The sequence below is a fragment of the Grus americana genome, chromosome 18 (genome assembly GCF_028858705.1).
Source record: "Grus americana isolate bGruAme1 chromosome 18, bGruAme1.mat, whole genome shotgun sequence".
NCBI classification, from domain to species: Eukaryota; Metazoa; Chordata; class Aves; order Gruiformes; family Gruidae; genus Grus; species Grus americana.
In genome coordinates, this window is record NC_072869.1 from 8,137,058 (window position 1) to 8,157,678 (window position 20,621).

At 51.4% G+C, this 20,621-nt stretch overlaps 2 protein-coding genes across 5 annotated transcripts; one reads left to right on the top strand and one right to left on the bottom strand.

Moving 5' to 3' along the window:
* Positions 1–1,562: 1,562 nt before the first annotated feature.
* OTOP2 (otopetrin 2) lies at positions 1,563–6,630 on the bottom strand. The gene is made up of 6 exons (XM_054847049.1): positions 6,225–6,630; positions 5,687–5,823; positions 4,996–5,054; positions 4,189–4,322; positions 2,860–3,743; positions 1,563–1,733 (listed from the first exon to the last, which is right to left on the bottom strand). Exons 1-6 carry the CDS (start codon positions 6,628–6,630, stop codon positions 1,563–1,565), a joined length of 1,791 nt encoding a protein of 596 aa, XP_054703024.1.
* Positions 3,001–20,242, top strand: USH1G (USH1 protein network component sans). Of its 4 annotated transcripts, none has more exons than XM_054847050.1 (5): positions 3,001–3,046; positions 7,963–8,069; positions 8,641–8,878; positions 9,797–10,617; positions 17,870–19,115. In XM_054847050.1, the coding sequence occupies exons 4-5, from the start codon at positions 10,454–10,456 to the stop codon at positions 19,113–19,115; spliced, it is 1,410 nt and encodes a 469-aa protein (XP_054703025.1). In that variant the 5' UTR covers positions 3,001–3,046; positions 7,963–8,069; positions 8,641–8,878; positions 9,797–10,453. The 4 variants fall into 4 exon arrangements, with proteins under 4 accessions (XP_054703025.1, XP_054703028.1, XP_054703026.1 ...); XM_054847053.1 differs by lacking the exons at positions 3,001–3,046; positions 9,797–10,617 and adding exons at positions 7,625–7,675; positions 19,853–20,242 and having other exon boundaries at positions 8,812–8,878; positions 17,870–19,111; XM_054847051.1 differs by lacking the exons at positions 3,001–3,046; positions 7,963–8,069; positions 8,641–8,878 and adding an exon at positions 19,853–20,242 and having other exon boundaries at positions 9,597–10,617; positions 17,870–19,111.
* The last annotated feature ends 379 nt before the right edge of the window (positions 20,243–20,621 follow it).

A 20,621-nucleotide genomic window follows, 5' to 3' on the forward strand; every position in this document is an offset into this window, starting at 1 on the left:
GGTCCCTTCTGGTTTGGTGATCTAGGTCTGGAGGGGAAAGGTGGTTCAAAACACGTGAGCCCGGGCTGGCAGTCTGGGCTATCGGGTGGAAAATTGCATCACTCAATTTCAAGTATCATGATTTCCATTTATTATTGTTTTTTCTTTGGCGGATGCACACATGTCCGTAGGAAAAGATGATTTCTGCCGCCTTTGCAGTGTTCTTTATTGGAACAATAAACCCCGATGTCTCAGGGTACAGACAAAGCTCAGCTGTGCCGTTTTGGCATGCGCTCTCCCAGCCTGGCCGCGTAGGCTTTCTGAGGCTCTGCTTGGACTCTGGGTGCAGCAGAGGGGCCCATTTCTATCTCCTGCAGCCCAGGAGTCCTGCCCTGAAAGCCCCCTCAATCATCCAGTGGTTCCTGGAGAGCTGCAGGCACCCAGAAGCCTGTCTCAGGGTCCCACTGCTACGTGCATTGGGGTGCCTGGGTGCCAGGGCTGTGCTCACAGCCTCAAAGCAGGCTGGAGGGTGCAGCGCAAGCATCCCTTCGGGGCATGGGAGATCATCAGCCGTGCAGTTGGATTGATTTCTGTGTCACAAGGCACAGAAGGTCCCTTCGGGAGTTCGGTGTTACAGTGAAAATCAATAAATAATTTTGCGTACAAAAATGTTCATATGTTAAAAAACCCATCATTATCTATTAAAAAAAAAAAGAAAAAAGAAAACCAAATCTCTTTATCATTCCCCAGACTGTATTGCCCATATGATCTCTATGGTTCTTGAGCCCTGATTCAGAGAAAACGAGGGGAAAAAAAGTGTGCTTAGAGCAATCCTGTATCAGGGCCAGCCCAGGACCACGTCTCTCCTGCAGAAATGACCTGCCCCTCTGGAGGAGGAGGCTGCAGTGAGCAAAACCCACTCAGCAGCAGCGATGCCTCCCTGAAGAGGAAGGAAAACAGCAGGGGCTGGTGCAGGGAAGGGTCAAGAGGGCCAATATAAATGGGCAGCACAGTGAGGAAAGAGAAAATGTTTCCCAAAGCCTTTGGTGGTCACTGGTTTGTTTTTCACATCTCTGCAGGGGAGTGGTTTCTGACTGGCCGTACCAGAGGTTGAAGTGGTTTCCCTTTCTTTGCCTTCCACGCCTGCGTTGGCCCCTTGTACCCACCAGGTCTGTGCGTGCAGGCACTGACTGTCCAAGGGTGCCGAGCACCTGCTGGAGGGTATGTCAGTGGCATGGAGTGAACAGGCTTTTAAGAAAGAAGATGAGTCTCTTTGCATGAATCAAGGGTAATTACCATGATCCTACTCTGGACACCTTCCTTCTTTTTTTTCCTTTTTTTCTTTTGAGCTTTAAGAACTTCAGACACACACATGCACATCCACACACAAGTAGCAAAAATAAAATCTGGACTATGTTTGGATGATCTTCACTGACAGTTCATAAAATGCCCCTACGCTAAAAGGGGACGTGATCCAGGCAGTGCCAGGGATCCCTTGGGACACGTGGGCAGTGTCCCAGCCCTGGGGTAGGATGAAGATGGATTGGTTGAGGAGAATCTCATCTTCCTTGCAAGAGAGTTCTCTAGGACATGATGTAGACCTCCAGCAAACTGGCCACTGCATGCATTCGGTAGAAGATCCCAAAGGGCAGGCAAATGTCCACGATGGCCGGCCACATGGAATCGCCATAGAAGTTCAGTTCTGTATCGTTGTCAAACTGGGGCCGGGCACCAAACGCTGGCATGATCCAGAGCTGTTTTGAGGAAATGGGAAAATGACATTGCCGTGAGAAAGGTGTGCGGTACAGCGAGCACCTGCAATCACAACTACCAAGAGATTGGAAAAGAGCAACCTTCTGAGCATGGGACCTATGCCAGGAGCCTGTGTTTACATTAAGATCAAGTGTGATCTAGTGTTGTACCCTAAGCCTAGTTTCCATTCATGCTCAAAGATAGGCTTGAACCAAGGGCTGAAGCACTCGCCAGGGGAAGAACTTGAGCATGTTGTGTGTTAACATGAACCTGGCCTGTTCAAACTCTTTGGATGGAGCAAGCATGGGCAGGGCTGAGCTGGCAGCAGCTTGGTCTCCCCAGGCTCGGTTGTGTACGTTGAGCTCAGAAGCCCAGCCAGCGTGCATATCTGGTTGCACGGGGGTTGTCAGCCCGTTCTTTGTGAGCTTATGTGTAAAATTGGTTTGAGGATTGATGTGACTGACTAGCAGGGGCTTTGAAGGGTCTCTGGAGACGTAACGTGTGCTTGGCTTCTTTGGAGGTGCAGCTGTAATTCTACATTTCTTTTGCAGGGAACTGGAGTCCCCTGGTTGCTTATGAAAGTGGAAACCTCAGCTGAAGTTGTCAGTGACTGGTTTCTCCCCACAGAAACTGGGATCAGGGTTTGGGCTCCTAGGCTGTGGGTTTTGAGAAAAGTTGTGCTGCCATTTCTCAAGAAAACCCAGACTTCACCCCAGGTACTCGTCACTTCACACCCTTTCTTTGGGGGTGGGAGAGAAGGGTTTAATGTATTTTACTGCTTTTAATAAGCTATTCTACATATCTGCTAATACCCAATACAAACCAGAAACTGATTCTTCTCTTTCACCCACCAACTTTATTGTCTGATATTCTGGTGATAAGTGACAGCCTCCGTCAGCGTAGCCCAAAATGTCTTAACTCCAGGGCAGTTGCTCTTGCTTTTTAAGTGTCAGGGGAATCACAGCTATCAGCATGTACAAATGTAAGTTAAGTGTGTTCCTTATATAATGGAGGCACAGAAAGGACAGTTTTAGCACAGGCTGCGTGCTTTCCTTCACAGACACTTCTCCCTTGTGCTTGCTTCCCTTTCCCCCACCCTGACAAACTCTCCTCTCTGCATGTACTCACTATGATATTGCTCAGCAGGAGGAACATGGAGATCTCCCTTAAGAACTTCCTCCTCCAGTTCATCTTCTTGGGAGCGGTGAGAGACCGCACGAGGTCAGAAGGATGGATGGCTTCAGCACCAGTGCTAGGGGCCAAGGTGCTGCCACTGTCAGGCACACGGAGGGACACTGCGTTGATGTTGACAAAGGTGAGTCCATAGAGATCCTTCTGGTGAGAATTGTGCTTGTGGTCTTCCTTGGGGGGTTGCCGATGAAGGCCTTCAATAATGAAGATGTTCTGGAAGGTGTGCTGGGCAATCATTAGGAGAGCATAGGTGAGGTTGAGTGCGCTGATAGTGTCCCTTGGTGTGCTGGCTACAATGGCCACAATGGAGTAGTAAGAAATAGCGTACTGCCCCAAGGCTGCACCCATCAGCAGGGCCACGTCCAAGGTCCTGGTTGGGTTCTTGTGACGATCCATGTCTCTCTTGTCAAACCGGTAGATGACAGAGCCACCAATGCAGACAAGAGACATCAGGCCCAGACAAACAATGTTGAAGACGTAGTACATGGTAAGTGCTTGGCTCTTCTTGCTGAATTCAGTGCTGGAATTTACCTGCACCTCATAAAGGATAAGGACTCCCAAACCACTCACCAGAATGATGAGGCCCAACACGATGCCTACAAAGAAGGTCCTTCGGAAGAGCCTGAACTTCAGGTGGTGAATGTGGTGGGAGTGGTGGTCTATGAAACGTCCAACATTCTTCCACATGACATAGACCATGGCTGAGGCAAAGAGACTGTACTCAATGTTAAAGGGGTACAGCCAAAAGTAGCCGTTCTTGAAGATCTGGCAGATTTGGCTATTGCAATTGCATTCTTCAGCTGAGCTGCTTCTCATTCCCGCTGAAACAAGATAAAAACACATAGATGCAGTGGTATTAAAACAAGGATCCAGTACTTCTTAGCAGCCCTGAAGAACTGGATACTTAGGGTCAGTGAAAAACAAGACCAAGGACAGAAAAGTACATGACCACTTTGAAAACAAGGACACTTCAACCTCAGCTTTCTGGTGCTCTTGTTCCTCCTGAAGTCAGGTGGCAGGTTACACCTCTCTTTCTCCTTCTTCATTCCCATCCCGTTTGTACAGACCCTTCTATCTTTCTAACTCCTCTGTGATACATGTTAAGAAATGAACATTAAGACCTGGCTTTTAACATACCAGCTCTGTTAAAGGAACCTTCAACTCTAGATAGGCCTTCTGAAAAGGGTTAAAACCTGACTTGCAGAAAAATTTCTAGCTCTTGGGCTCCCTCCCTGGACCAGATGGCTCCACAAACAGGCAGATTACCTTTCAGGAGCCATCTGAAGATTTCCTCTGTCACATTTTTCTTCAACTTTGAATGTGCTTTGTGAACGGACTCATCTGTCACTGCTGACATCCACACCGCTAAGTTTGTAGTCAGTGTTAGCATCAAGCCGCATCTGTGGAAGAAAGAGAAGGTTCGTGGGATTAAAGCAATGGCTTTGGGCTGTGTTGCTCTGATCCATGTTATAGATATGCACGTGCTCAGAGGGACTGTGGGAGCTGCCCGAAGTGTTGCAAGGACTCTAGTGGTCAAGGCTACAAATCCTGACCCTTGCTTTGCTGCTCTCACTATCTGCCTGTCTTTTGTCCGTGCTCATGAGAATTAGGAATCATTAGGAATGATTCCTCTTGCTGTGGTTTTGGAAGAGCTTCTCAAGAGTGCATAGATAATAGGTCTCTGGGTTGGTGTCCAGCAGATCCAGTCTTGCAAAAGTGGACAAGATCTTGTTTTAGCCTGAGGCTTGCCCACTGCATCATTGTCTTCCTCAGGGAAGCAAAAGTCAGCTATGACTCATTTAATGCTAATTATTTATTTAATACTAATCTGCTTTGAGTAATGCTTCTATTCTTGAATTGAATCCCAACCCTGACAGATTCATAGGTCATAAACCTCACTTGCTTGAGCTAGGATGTAAGACTAGCTGGACACTCAGCAGGTTTAGTTTTGGCCAGCATTATGGGAGACGGGATTATCCCCTTGTTGTGTCTTAGCTATGCGAGAGAGTGCAGCAGGTTTGTAGTGGCCCAGGTCTTCTGGACCAGTGGGATTCAAAGACCAGTGGTGCTCACCTGGTAACATTCAGGTGTACATGGACACAGTCTTTGGCAGAGATCCACAGGAAGTATGTCTGGCAGGGGCAAGAGAAGATATTGTTATTTCCAACAAGGCAAGAAAGCAAATCACTTCGTTCTGAAGTAGGGATCTCCCCGCTCAGCAGAGCGCAAACTGGAGCCTCTTTCACTTGAGTCATAATCCTGGCCATTTGCTGGACATGGTCTGTTCTTTCTTTGCCCCCCCTGCCCTGTCCCACTGCCATTGCTCTGCCCGTTCCTGTCTAACTTGTCCCTATTTAACCTCTTTCCTCTTTGGTATTGTCCCCAGAGCAGGCAGTCCTCTGCGTAGGGACTTCAAACTGCAAGGCAGTCCCTGCCCTGACTGTCCTCCTCCCTCTCTGTCCTTCATGAGAAGGGAGATCTGGCTGGATGGGGGCTGCTGAGAGTTTGTGACAAGCCATCCTGGCATAACCTAAAATATCACAGCATGGGAACAAGTTTAAATCAATGCCTTAAAGTGAGTTGCCACAGCTGGAAGTTTTTGTGGTTGCAGGGAGAAGATATTTGCTAGGGCTGGGTGGGGAGCAAGTTAAGCCACTTGTATTTGGCTGCAGGTGGAGTTGAACTATGTCTGTGAGATCAGAGCTCCTTCACCTGGTGACTTTGTCTCTCTACCTCTCCCTGAGACAGAGCACAACCATCTCACCTGGACGACCACGAATATTGCTTGCACAATGGGGTAGATTATTTTGATTGCAGACAGGCAGCTGTAGAAGCTCGAGTAATATCCTATTTTGAATACGTCCATGACAAGGCTGAAAATGGCAAATAGGATCAGGCCTCCTGTTGAGGAACCAAAATACCTGGGGTTGGACAGATGTGTGCACATGTGGGCTCATGCAGGTAGATGAGAGGACAAAGAGGAACTATTGCCACGGAGAGGCTTTGCTTCTACCTCCATTTTTCCTCTCCCACCACCCAAATTATCTTGGTACCAACAGAATCATTGGAAGAGGTTTTCAATCAACCCTGTACTCTGACTGGGGCTGACAGCTCTTGCAAGAGCAATGGCAAGGAACCTGGTGTAAAGTACCAAGAGCTCTTGCGGATAAAGGGAGACCTGCCAGTGAAACTAGTGGAGGGACTAGAAGCAAACCTTCTGAAGCAGGGCATGGTGTCATCCCCCCGCAGGAACTGTTCCCCTGGCATCTCCCCTCCAGCCCTAGCGCCCTGAGAGCTCCTACCTCTCAGCCAGATGGGTCCAGCGTGGGAGTCTCTGCAGAGGATGGCATCCGGGCACCGGGAGGTGCTAACAAGGTAGAAGATGATCCATACGATGACTATCAGCATCATGACAGTCAGCAGGAAGAAGACATCGTAATCATGCACGGCAATCTTCTCAAAAGCACCGCTGCTCACCAGTGTGCAGGCCAGCAGGGCTAAGTGCACGGCCAGCAGGATGGAGAACATGCGGCCGCCCTTTTTCCACACTTCCTTGGAGGCAGGAGTGGAGGGGGGCTGATGAGGCTGGTGGCTGAAAGACGCTATCTGGCTCGAAGCCAGGCTGGCTTTGTCATCCTTGTGTCCACAGCCCATGCTCAAGGTGGGGTGTCTGATCTCGCTCTCCTTCTGCACGGGCTCTTCAGTCATGGTTCAGCTAATGCCTTAGCTGAGGGTTAACGCTGTTGGGAGGAGAGCCCCATGAATGAAAGGCGTCACTTCATTTTGAATAGTCCAGGGCTGGACCAAAGCAGGACATGTGATGAGGAGGAGAGGACGTATCAGAGGAATGGGGAAGGCTAAGACAAGGAGCGTAAAAAGAGGGATGAGCTCATTTTCAACCTTCTTCTTCCTGGTTCCCTGAAGGCTGTGTTCTTGCTTAAGATGCTTTTTCTTGGGGAGATTCCCCAGGTCAGTTTAACAAAGCATGCCTAATTTATCACACAACATTTAGGTGTTTATTGATGCAAGATATTGGAATAACACCAGAAAAGCACTCACAGGATCAAATATCCAGGGGCAAATGGCCAATGTGGTTTGATTTCTAAATGTCAGCCACTAAATATTCAGAGAAAACATCATACTTCCTGGGCAGGGAACAGGCCACCGAAAGGTAAGAAAGCCCTGGGAGCCTTTGGGACATCACATCATGGTTCATATCAGTCAGTCCCCACGAGAAGGATGTGAGCTATTTCCGCTGTCACTCCCTCTAAAGCCCCTTGACTGTGCCAAGCTTGGCACTTCATTGATTCTCAATGAAATGCCTGGAACAAGCAAATTAACCATTCAAACAAAACCATTCCACCAACCTGTTTTGCTGCCTGGAATCCAAATCTCTGCTCTTGCCAGGCTGTCTGAGAAGTTTTCCCGTTGCTGCAGCTTGGTCAGCCGAAGAATTTATACCCGTTGGGATGTTTCTGTGATTTATACCATGTCTGGAGCTGACAGCAGTGCTTCATGGGCTTCTCAGAGACACTCATGTGATCCATTTTGTGCAATAGCTGATTTTGGGGAAGCAGGAGACAGATGAGGAGATAAGGATTATTTACCTGCGGAGGGCATGAGGTGACAACACTGCTAAGCATGGCACGGACCGCTCGGTCACAGGGTCACGGTCACCATAGAGAAAAGCCACCCCATCAGACCCATCTCCCAACACGCACGAGATCTCATCCCTTGAGAGAAGATGGTTTAGGTGATGAACTTATCTTTGCTGATGATTTTGGGCTTGGCTCTCTGCTTAACTGAGTACAATAAATATTGTGCCTCACCCTGTACTATTCCCATCAGTACGCTCTACGCCTGGTGGAACGCTTTTGAGGAAAAGCAAGAAATTTGCATTTCTTTTCAGTGCCAAGAGCAGCTCAATCTTTTTCCACCCATGGTGGCAACAATGAGGAAGGTCTAGCACTCGAACAGGACAGGATTTGGGGACTGGAATCTGTGTTCCCCTTTGCTGACGCACTACCTTTGACTTTTCAGGGTGGGATCACCTTTCTCTGGCCCTCAGGAGCTTAACTTCTCTCCTTTCAAGGAGACGGAAGTCACGTTACAAACCACAGCGCAGGCGGGACTGAAGCATTTGCCAGGTGAGGGGAGAGCTTTTGCTTAACGTCTGGTTTATCCCAGCTGTTATGTTTCGGCGGGGGAGATAGGGGGACCCAGGGCAGTTCTGAGTGGATGGGGACAAGTTTCGTTCCTTCATGAGGATCTTTTGGAGGTGTCCCTGCCACTTGCCTCCTCTGGGGCAAGAACAGAGATGGGGCTGTTTGCATTTTCTCAGTCCTGTTCCTGCCCGCTCACCACCGTGCTCCTTCTTGTAGCACTACAGGGAACAGAATCAAACTGAACTAAGTGGGATGGCGAAGGAGAGAGCTCAGGATCTCTGTGCAGCGTGGAGACCTTCATGTGTCTTTCCCATGCTGCCACCAGCCGGCTGCCACAAGCAGTACTGGCTCTGCCTTGCCTGGCCTCTGCAGGGTTCCTTAGGGTTCCTCTCTGGGGTGAGTGGTTGATCTTTTCTCAGTCCTTAGCCTTTCCCAGGGGAATCCTCCTGCGGTGAGTCTCAGCTGATAAGGGAGATGTTTTGCAGAGGCCAGAGGTTCAGAGTCCCCCTGGGGCAAATGCACTGAGTTATCCTCCCTCTCTTATCCTTAACAGCCAGCAACAGAGGACAGAGTGTTTACTGCCTGGGGCAATGCTCCCAGTTCCCCCCCCCCCCCCCGGGAGCCACCATACAGCGTAACAAGCTTAATCAGTAATAATACAAGAATCATTATATAACCTGGGTAATGAATTGCAGACGTTCTATGCTGCTTTTTTACCTGGAAGGATCCCAGCAGCAAATACCTCGATGTCTACTACATCCCGTCAGGGCTCGCCCAGGGAGGCTGAGCGGGTGAGTACGAATCTGCCCATGTGAGCAAACTGTGCAGGGAGCAAACCCTTTCTCTGGTGCGCTTACAGGTGTCCCCGGGCAGCTGGGATGGTGACTCTGTGTTGGTCACCCAGGAGTTAATCACTGCAGATTGCGTGGGTGCTCCTGGGACTGATTTAGGGCCACCCTGCTGTCTTGGGGCGGTTTTTTTCTTACAAAAATAAACTGCATTTCTCTCTGTTTTTCCTCCTCTCTGCTCGTTACCTTCCAGCCCTCTATGCTCCTGTCTTTCAACCTTTTCCCATTTTTCCACTCTTTCTCACCCATCAGCTGGGTCTGCCTTCCCCCTCTCCAAACCCCGTGTGCTGTCCCAGGGCTGTGGTCGTAGACGCAGGGTCCAGCCCTGGAGAGGACAGAGCCAGGATACAATAGATGTCCCAGAGGATACGATTCACTGTTGGGCATGATGTGCTGCGACATCATGTGCTTTGGTCAATGTCCAGGCTTGGCTCTGGCTCTCCCGACAGCAGAGGGTGCCCGGACCCCGGGAATCCTGCACTGGGGGCATTGCCTGGGGCCATCCAGCTCCCTGCCCCAGAAATTCTGTGTCAACATAAAAGACACTGGGAGCCAGACGCTGGCCCTCCTGCACATCATAGTAAAGTACTGAGCCACAGACAGGGAGCGGGTTTGGTTTTGGGGTTTTTTGGCCTCCAAAGAGGGAGAGGAAGGGAATTTTTCTAGCCTGTATGAGTTACTTTGGCTTTTCATGGATTCCTGTTGTGCAGTTTGTTGTGCAGTTCCCTGGAAAGCAGTCTTGTGGGCACAGGCAGGGTAGCTGGGGGACAGGGATGGTGGTTGGGTCTGTTGTTGTCTTCCTAGTGATACTAAGGATACATCTATATGCACATATAGATATCAATTATGTTTTTTTACCAGGAAAAGCTGAGCTGTGAACACCCCTGGGGTTGCTGTGAAATCAGGGGCAGTCACCAAACTGCTCTCAGAAGCCTGTGCATGGAACAGGAGCCTCCCTCCAGGTCCTCGCTGCTGCCCTGCTCTGATGGGGCTGCGAGCAGAGGCAGTGGAGGGGGACTTGGGCTTCATCAGCCCACGCTTCCATCTGTGGCTGCTGCTGCCCCTCACTCGAGATGGGGTAGCTACGGCGAGGGACGTACAGGGGTATCGGGCAGGATACGGCCCATGAACCTTTCTGGCAGCCTGCTCCGCCTAGGTGCTGTGCAGACCTGGCGAGCAGTCGCTGCATGACCCTGTGCCCACAGCGCTTGGCTGAGCCCAACGCAGCGATGCTGCTTAATGGGAGCTTTTACTGTGCCGTGGAGCTGGTGCGTGAAAGGTTTCGTTGCGAGGAGCCGTCAGGGCTGGAGGATGCTTAGGACCCAGGGGAAGCGCTGGAGAGCCTGTCTGGCTGGGCTTGGAGGAGCTCCTGCCTCCCCGGCCAGGACTTCTCAGGTGTCCTGGTACGGCGACGCTGTGCGAGGCGAGCTGGGCCCTCCTGGCAGCTCCCCCTTCCCCATGCCCATCCTCTGAGCCCCCCTGGGCACCCATGCGCTCGCCTGGGGACCGTTCTGCACCATGAACGACCAGTACCACCGAGCAGCCCGGGATGGCTACCTGGACCTCCTGAAGGAAGCCACCAAGAAGGACCTGAACTCGCCGGATGAGGATGGCATGACCCCGACCCTATGGGCTGCCTACCATGGCAACCTGGACGCCCTGCGCCTCATTGTCAGCAGAGGGTGAGCATTGGCGAATGCACGGTGCTGGTCCTGGGGAACAGAGTAGCTGGGACCCCATCTTTCCCCCTTCCCTGCTCACAGGTCAGTATGGGTGCCCCACAAAATGACGGCTTCTGTCCATAACACCCCTGCTCCTGTCCTCCCTTCCGTTATTTTTCTCTCCTTGTGGTGCTTTGTGTCTAATCCAACGCTCCTGATAACTGCTCTGTGTTTTCCCAGCTCCTCTGACCCTAGAACTGCTGCTGCCCCAAACCCTGCTTGCAGCTCCCCAGGTGGGGCTGGGTCCCCCCTGGAAGGGCTTTGCAGTCCTGAGTCAGGTCCTGTAAAGACAGGCAGAGCCAAAATGCAAGCACATCGGGTCGCTGCCATGAAAAAAAGCCCTTTTAGATGAGAGGGCAGAGAGAATAACTGCTCCTTCTGTCCCAGGAAATGCTCCCATAGAGAGCTGTGTGCAGTGCCAGCTGGCAGTGGGTGACACTTGCCCGTTTTAGCCAAAGCGAGGTCTGAATATGTGACCCCCGGGCAGCCTGTCATGCACCAGGGACCCAGGATATTCAGGAGGTGGTTCCCCAAGAGCAGATTTCTTTAAGCCCAATCTCCCCCACGGGGGCTGCTCGATGCTGATGCGTCTCTCTTGGTCCCTCACCCTGGGATGCTGAATCTGAGGGTCTCTGGCTCCGTAAGCGTGGATGTGGTGGAGAGAGGGGAGGGGGAGTGATGGGGCTTGTCAGGCTGGAGGGCTCTACGTCTTGGTGTTGGGGGAACCATACAAGAAGGTCTGTGCTAAGGCAAGATCCACCATACCTAGTTCCTTCCTGAGAAGTACATGGCTCTCCTGTTCTTACCAGCATGTCCCAGTGCTTCCTTCCTGTTCCAGCTGCTTTTCTGAGCACCTCATCTAAAGGCATCCAAGGTGGAGTGGCCTCTGCCTTGTGCCAAGAGATTGGTGGTGCTGCTGATTTTGATTTATTTCTTTCCAATATTGAGGAATAGAGCTGGGGTTGGCAGCCTGGATGTACATCGTGCCTCCTTGAAAGGGCTCTACTGCTCCACATTGGGTTGGGGCTCGGTGGGGCTGTCAGCTCCCAGGCAGGGATTTTCTATGTCCGCCCTGGGTTGTGTTTGCAGCTCTCGTATCCGATCAGCCATGTCTTCACCGTGCCTGTTCCTGGGCTCTCAGCATCTCTTGATACTGTGGTCTACTCATGCGAAACCTCCAGCCATCTCCCCTGGCCCCAGCCAGCTGTGTTTACAGGCAGAGCTCCCACACACATTGCTCCCTTCTGTTGAAAAGCATTTTCTGTTCAGATTCCAGGGTCAGAACGGTTTTGTACAGAGTCACTTTGAGAAGTCCTTGAGTGCCTGATGCAATAGGCGTGATGTGCTGCGACAGCCATGTGCTTTGGTCAATGTGTGCTCAGGAAAAGATGATTTCAGAGTCCGGAGGGGAGAGATCAAGACACGACTGAGAGGTGCACCCTGAGATGCTCCTGCGCCAAGAGCCCTGTGATGCTTCCCTGGGTGGGAGCTTGCTGTGTACCTCCCCGGAGAAACTGTGCCCAGCAGGAACCTGCACTGAGCTCCTGCCAGGAGGGAAATCACCACCCCGGGCCAGAGAGATGAGGGCAGGAGGTCTCAGGATGAGACCCTGAAGTTGGAAACGGTTCCAACGACCCTTCAATGGCCAAAAAGTCAGTCTGAAAGGTCCGTGCCATGGAGGAACATCCCTCCAGAAAGGCTTTGCCTTTCAGACTGACTTTATCTCTCTTTATATCTCCTTATATTGCCTGCCTCCATCACAGAACACCCTGCAGCACTGCCAACCCATGTGGCCAAGCCAGCAGTTTCTGCCTCTCCATGAAGCCCAAGGACTGCTTTTCCATGGAGGGGCCCCTTTTATAAATTCACATTGGATTAAAAGGTTCTTGTGGGCTCAATCATGTCCGAGTGCAGCTTGGCTGCTTTTAATTAACAACCTAATATACATTTGTTCCTGACAGGGAAAATAGCCTGGCAGAAGCCCAGTGCCCTTTACGTGATGGATGGTGGAGCAAAGTGTGTGGCTGTGGGGCTGCAGGATGCGTTTACATCTGTGCATTCATCTCCGTGTGTCAGATCCTCGCCCAGGACCATGCAGAGATCAGCAAAGCCCCTCAACTGCAGCTCAGCGTGGTGTAGGGGCAGGCACACGTCTGCTCCCTGGATGGGCTTTGGGTCTGCGAGAGGGGGAGCGCAGCCTGGGGACAGGGGTGCCAGAGGGGGGACATCATGCAGGAGCCAGGAGAGCTCGTGGGCAGACCCTGTAATTTTCTGCTAGTGCTTAGGATGGTGTGCAATGGTATTTAAGTCTTGTTCAGAGATTAAACTTAATTCTGCGTTGGATGTGTTACTATTACGCCTGCACTATAACAATTGGGAGGTGAAAGGGAGGACCCCTGAGTGTCTCAAAATCTCAGGGCATTTCTCTCTGGCCTCTGCTGTCAAAATATTCCTCCTTCAGGGTGATGGGGGAGTCTTGGGGCAGCAGGAAACATCAAATCCTCCTTGCCAGTGCTGAGCAGTGTTACTAGTGCCCAGAGAAGCCGGGAGATTGAGCGCCGGGGCCAGGCTGTTGTGAAATGTCCTGTCGAGGCTGGCTGAAGGCACCCTGAGAAAGGGGGGCTGCTGCGGGCAAAAATCATGTCGTACCCACCTGCAGGCCAGGCTGATGGACACTTAGGATTACCTAGGCTCTGTCATCAGTGAAGGAGCCTCGTTCATACGCCTGCGTGTTCAGCAGATTGTGGTGTAGGGCTGAAATGGGGAAGAGGAAAGAAAAGTATAATAAATCCTTTCGGGGATCCTTGAAGAAAGTTTGTCATCTCAGCTCACACGGAAGGGGTAACGAAGCAGGCTTATTGCTCTGTGCACAACAGCTGGCGATGTGTCTGTGCCTCTGTGCCACCTTTGCATGGGGGGTGGAGAGAGGGTTTGGGATGGAGACATCAGCAGTGGCTCATCCTTCTTGTTTGCAACACAAAAAGCCTTTTTCCTCCTCCTGGCTGGGCTCCAGCAAGGGAAGCAAACTCAATTAACATGATGGCTGGGAAAAGGCAGGCTGACTGGCATTTAGTATTGCAGCTTTTCAGAGGCAGTAATTCTTCAGCGTGGTTCGTTAGGAACTGCTGTGGCAATGGTGGGCATCAGTCCAGCTCCAGTTAACCGTGGGTCTGGGGGCCTTGGCTGGGAATGGCCAGGACTTTCTTGCCTTGGAGTGGACCACAGGAGAGGTGAGCAAGTGTCTTTCTGCTAGACAGGTCTGCAATCAGCTTTGTCACCCGGCGTTTCTTTGCAGAGGCATGCCTCAGTTTCCCTTCTTACAAAAATGGGGGTCGCGGATGCTTTGGATGTTAATGGCAGAGGGGCACGAGTGGCTCAGCAGCGGGTCGGAGGGGATGAGATGGCTTCTGACATCAGTCAGGCTGCTCGAGGGAGTCACGTCGCGCTGGCCGGGGCAGGGTTGCAGCAAGGCACGTGAAGGTGATGTGCATGCTCTGCACGCCACAGGGCTGATGGCCACGTGGGTGCCAGGAGCAGCGTGGTCGTGATGGTGGGAACCTGCCCTGGGTGATGACCTGCTGGGAGGGTGAAGGAGCAGAGTGGAGCGCTGTTGCTGCTCCATCGCTTCCGGCACCTGAGCTGGCTGCTTGGAGTCAGCGTGAGACTGGGCACGGCGAAGTGCTGAGCCGGTAAACGTGCCCCTAGGCACTACCACAGTACAGCCACCATTAATAGTCACCAGTAACAATAACTGCCAGCCGAGCTTTTTTCTGGTATGAGAGGCAGAGAGCCCTGAGGTGAGCCTTACCTATGGCACCTGTGCTGGATTTTTGGGGATCTGAAGAAAAGCTGAATCCTTGACGTACCACCACCTGGACAAAGCTTGGGATACAGGACCCCAGGCTCTGCTCTGGGTCCAAAACCTCATCTTTTCTGCTCATTTCTAGCCTTTGCTTGGGTCATTGCCCTGACTGACTATGCTAAAGCTGTTTTTTGTTTTTTTTTCCTCAAGCCACAAATGAATTTTTTTTTTCTCTTCCTATATCCAAAAACCTTTTATGGGAGACAGAGACACTCTGCACCCAGCTGGCTCCTGGTCTGAGGGCCCGATCCATCGCGCACACCCATGAGCCAAGGGGTGAGCCAGCCCATTGCTATCAGAGGAACTTCACACGTGCAGCCAGGGAAGGACGTATGTAAGTGCCGCTGGATTCCCCGGCTAATTGGGATCCTATGGGAGAATTGGAGGGGGAAAACCAGCAGGAAGGGAGTGAGTATGCGTGTCACGGTGCAAATGCAATGACTCAGGCGATGCACACGTCCACCGAAGGGGCTCAATTAACAGTGTTTTTAATAATGATTATTACAGTTGACTCAGCACTCGAAAACGCTTTGAAGTAGAGAAGTGCTGCGCTTCACACCTATTATTAAAATACGTTCCCACTTAGTGGACCCTGCAGTCAGCATCTCCTCGTGTGCAGCGCCTGGAGGTGAAGTTTTGCTGGGACAGACACCTGCCAGAGGGAGGGCCTCATGTTTATTATCTGTCCCGGATCAAACACCTCTACTTTGCAAGTCACCGTTCTTCTTTCCTTCTGATGCACTTTTAGTGCCTGAGGCAGGCGTTCATGGGGCAAAAGGATCTAAAGATCTAATTTTGCTCTAATACCCTTGTTTCTAGACAGTAGAAATGTCCAGGGAAAGCTGGTTTTGATGCTCTTTCCCCTCACTTATTCTCTGAGGTGGTAAAAAGCATGAGGAAAGTAGGTCTTCAAATATGAAGCCCCCAAGACCTCCCTGGCCTTGCTCTTTGCCACCTGAACCAGACAGACATGAGAATGGGCTCTGAGATGTATTTTATGGATCGAGCATCCATACGCTCGGCTCGGGGAGCAAGATAGTTTTTGGTGAGTACACTGCTAAGTCACTGCCCAAATCATGAGTCCATGTACCTGTTGGGACCCCCATAGTGCCCTGGCTCATCTGCCCACACATGTCGGGCACACGTGCCCGTTCAGAGCACACATAAACAAACGAACACCCCTTCACACGCTGGGGTCCCACCGCCACCCCCGGCAGTTCCAGTTTCACTGGCTCTTTAATCCATCTCCATCAATAATTTATTCCTCTCTTGCAATTCATCAAATATTTATCCTCCCCATGAATTTCCCAGCCTCGACATGTCACTATGAGGGTAGAGACGAGGGCTGGGGAGTTACCGCTCCTGGAAACTCGGCATTGCCAGAGTACTGGCAGCTTCCTCCTCTCCTTCTGCTGGCTTCATGGCTCCTCAGTCCTGTGATCTCCTGCCCTTCTCCTCCCTAGCACCCATTTTTGAAGCCTTTTTGTGCTTCTATGAGAGATGTCGAAGGCTCTGGATACGGAAGTCCTGCAGGTTTTGTGGGTCTTTTTGGCCCTTACACAGTTTTGACCCTTTTGACTAACTCCTGCTGAATTTGCTAGTGGGCTCAAGGTTGTAGTTACTAAGTTTCTACAGATTTTGTGAAAATACATGTGTGGTGGAGAGCAACTGCTGGTGCTCCCACAAGGGGAAAGCTGAGCAGACCTCATAGCGGCTCTTGGGGAATACAGCCGGGAAGCTTGTGCTCTGGGTCCAAATAATCTCCAGTTTAACCTCCCGATGCCATCTTTATTGCTTCTGCCTTTTGCAGAATAATTTCCCTTTGGTATTACATAGCTGAGATGTTGGCAAAGCCTGCGGATTGTGAACTAGTCATGATGCTGGCCGGATGGCTCTGCTCCGGCTCTGCTGTTGCCCGAAGACCAGCCGTAGCGCAGAGCATGTGGGGTTTGGGAGAGGGTTCTGGGCTCTGCTGCTCCCAGCTCTTGTCAGCACAGGTCCTAAAGCAGCAAGGAGTAAAGTAACACAGGCTGAAGGTCTCAAGTATGCGTTTGCCTTCCAGACCCCTGGTGTCACCAGGGCTTGGAGCTGAGGTCTTTGTGGTGGAGGGACAGTTCCTCCTGAGCTCATTGAAAGGCTGGTGTGGAAACGGGCAGGAGCTGTGCTGAGCCAGAGCTCTGCCAGAGCCCTGCTGCCCGCGGGGAGTTGCTCTTGAAGATGGTGGGGCTGCACAGCCTTAATAAATGGCTTCACCTTATCCGTGTGCACGAAGGGAGAGCGCCTTGTTGACAGATACTGCTGCTGGCTGCGTATCGTTAGGACATGTGCTCGGGCAAAGGCTGGTGCCAGCAGGGGTGTGAACTATCTCTTGTTTCAGCAGATCATAAATACAGGGGAATGTCAGGAAGACAGACTTCCCTTCAGTCCTAGGTTTGTGTCCATCCCGTCACGGCAGGCAGGAGATGTGGGCAAGCGGTTGTGCCCCATCAACAGCTTGCTGGGGTAGGGGCCGGCACGGTGTGAGAAGAGATGCTGATGGCATTAGTCGAGTGTCCAGCTCTTGAGGAGTGCAGAAACCTAATCTCCACTTTCTCTGAAACTGGATTCTCAGGATGTGCTAATACCAATGTGCTTCAAGCCATGCAATCGAAACCGAGCGTGGTGCAGCAAAACCCCACACAAAACCCCAACCTCATGGCCAATGCCAGAAACTTTGCTCTTATTCTCTACTGACTATATGCCCTCTCGTGCCCTGAATTCCTGCAGACACCAATGAACAGGAGGGTGGGAAGGTGCAGCAGCTGGTGGGTTTCAGAACCAGTGCTGAGGATGGTCGTTTCATGGTGGTGCTGCCATTGTGGTGGGAACACGTGGTGTCCCACACAGGATGTGGCATACGGAGAGATATTTTGGGATGTGTCTCCACAGAATCTGAATGAAGTCAAGTTTTGAAGATCGAATCTGACTAGCATTTAATAGGATGGTTGAGATTTGAAATTTTATAACAAACTGAGCTAGAATCAGCTCCATATCTCAGTTCTGGGCTGTTCAGAATCTGGCTTGAGTCCCTCCAAAACTCGGTTTGATGCAGAAACACTGTTTCCTGAGAGCTGAATGCAAGTCACGGAAATAATCACAGGCTTGCGTGTCAGGTATGTGATTCCATGTCAGCAGTACACCCCTCCAGAAGACCCCCTTAGAATTCAGCTGTTGGGGCTGGAGGCACGTAGCTTCGTATTTTGAGGAGGCAACAGTTCATGGTGCTGATTTGCTCCTGTACAACTGGGAATATCTCAGAAGAGTCTGCCAGCTATGCCTGCGTGCTAACTCGTCATTTTTCTTGCCATCTAGGGGCGATCCAGACAAATGTGACATCTGGGGGAACACCCCTCTCCACCTGGCAGCAGCCAACGGCCACCTGAACTGCCTTTCCTTCCTCATCTCTTTTGGGGCCAACATCTGGTGCCTGGACAATGACTACCACACCCCGCTGGACATGGCAGCCATGAAGGGGCACATGGAGTGTGTGCGATACCTGGACTCCATTGCTGCCAAACAGAGCAGCCTCAACCCCAAGCTGGTGAGCAAACTGAAGGACAAGGCCTTTCGGGACGCGGAACGGAGGATTAAGGACTGCGTGAAGCTGCAGAAGAAGCACCACGAAAGGATGGAGAAACGGTACAGAAAGGAGATGTCGGATAATTCGGATACCATGAGCTTCTCCAGCTATTCGAGTAGCACCTTAAGCAAGAAGTTCCAACACATGTCTATGGTGACTTCTCTGCCATATTCACAAGCCACCATCCATGGCACAGCCAAGGGAAAGACAAAAATACAAAAGAAGCTAGAGAAGAAGAAGCAGGTGGATGGGACATTCAAGATCTACGAGGACGGGAGGAAAAGCGTGCGGTCTCTGTCTGGTCTGCAGCTGGGGAATGACGTCATGTTCGTGAAGCAGGGCACATACGCCAGCCCCAAGGAGTGGACTCGGCGTAATATCAGAGACATGTTCCTCACGGATGAAGACACTGTCTCCCGTGCCATAAGTGACCCAGGTTTGCACATGGACTCGGCCCACTCAGAAGTCAGCACCGACTCCGGCCACGACTCCTTGTTCAACCGCCCTGGGCTGGGCACCATGGTGTTCCGGCGCAACTATGTCAGCAGCGGGCTTTTTGGGATTGGCCGGGAGGATGCTGGCACGCTGGGTGAAGACAGCGCAGATGGGGTAGGTGTCAAACTGCGGAGCCGCCTGCAGCGCTCGCCAAGTCTCAACGATAGCATTGGCAGTGCCAACAGCCTGCAGGAGAGGAACGCAGAGGAGCTACCCTGGGATGAGGTGGAGCTGGGCTTAGATGATGATGATGAACCAGACACCAGCCCCTTGGAGACTTTTCTGGCTTCCCTGCACATGTTTGAGTTCATCTCCATCTTGAAGAAGGAAAAGATTGACTTGGAGGCCCTCATGCTATGCTCAGACAATGACCTGAAGAGCATCAATATCCCATTGGGCCCCAGGAAAAAGATTGTGGATGCCATCCAGAGGAGACGACAAACTCTGGAGAAGCCAGATGTCATTGTAGACACTGAACTGTAAGTACGAGACAGGGCCTCTGAGCGATTAAACTCTTCGGCAGGTGGAGATGTGGATAATGTAAGGTCTAGTTTTCAATCCACTTGGAAGAGTAGGAGTCCAGGGAACCTCAGTGCTTGTGTGTGTGGGCAAATTCCTGCTCGTGTGGAAACGATGAGAGTTCGGAGAGGTGGCAATAGCGTTAGTTCATTACTCAACAGCCCTAATGTGGCTGGGCAGGACGTGAAGCCCTTGCTTTGTTTCATAACCTATATGAATGCAGACTGCTCTGTGGTCTGGTTCTTCTGAGTCCCTGTAGCTGGGATTTTCAACCATGCTCAGGCTTGTCTTGACTCTTCACCTTTTGAAGGCGTTAGGAAATCAACCGCAATTCCCGGTGGGAGCAGGCTGACGACAGTGCCCAGTGGCATTGGGAATCCTTCCCCAAATGCTTGAGATCTTACTCAGACCTTTGGAGATTACATATCTGGGTTGGAGTTGTTGCTGATTTATGGTGTTTCCAGGGTTTGGTTGGTTTGGTTCAAAGGATCGTGTGCCTGCCATAGAGGTGAGGGGAAGGCATTGGTGTGGGTCTCCCCACTGTCACATCTGCTGACACCCCAATCCACTGTGGTGTTTGGGCTTCCCAGCCTTCAAATATCGGTGTGCTGCTTGTGCTTCTTGCTGGTTTTACAGACTTTCAGTACAGCTCAGTCTTGGATCCTCAGGGTGCTGACCAATTTTTCTCTTTCCCTTTGCAGATAGCAGCATTATTTTTTTTTTTTTTTAAATGATCAAGAAACAAACCCAGTTCTAAGTTGCCAGAAAACACAAGCCAGAGACTCCCTTCCTGGGGCAGCTGAAAGCTACAGCCATCCCCACCAGTGCCTCTGGACTGCCCTCCTGCTCCCTCGCTCTGCTCCCTGTCTGTGCGATGCTCCCAGGCGGTACCTGGTACGGAGGGACGACTCCTGAGATTGGACCAGGCAGCTCCAACCTGCCAGCCTTGAAGGAACAATGGTCTCCCGCTCGCTGGAGGAAGAAGTGTGCTGCACAGCTGGCTAGGACACTGTGCCGTCACAGGCTGAGAGACCGCACAAAGCCATGAATGGAAGGAGATACGTGATGGTATTTTCAAAGGGATCCAAAATAAATAATTACAATCCATTCTTTCTTGAGTAACTGGTTGATTTGGGGTTTGGGCTGGAGGAGAAGAGGGATGGGGAGTCCTGGTCTCTCTCCTGGTTCTCGGTTGCATTGTTTGATGCTGTGTTTTTGGAAGGGAGTTTTGGTTACTGTGGCTTGGGGCTGTTCAGTTTGAGACGTGCAGCCCTGACTTTAGCCAGCAGCTGCTCAGCATGTCCATGAGTCCAGTCTGCGCTGTCTTGAGGGTGACAATCCAAAATGAAGATGGTGCTCTAAACATGTCGGTAGTTGCCTTCCAGTGGTCAAATGGCTGTCCCACAGAGGCAACGTTTCTGTCCCATCTCTCCAGGGCACTGAGCTGCATCAGCAGTTTGCGTGCAAAGG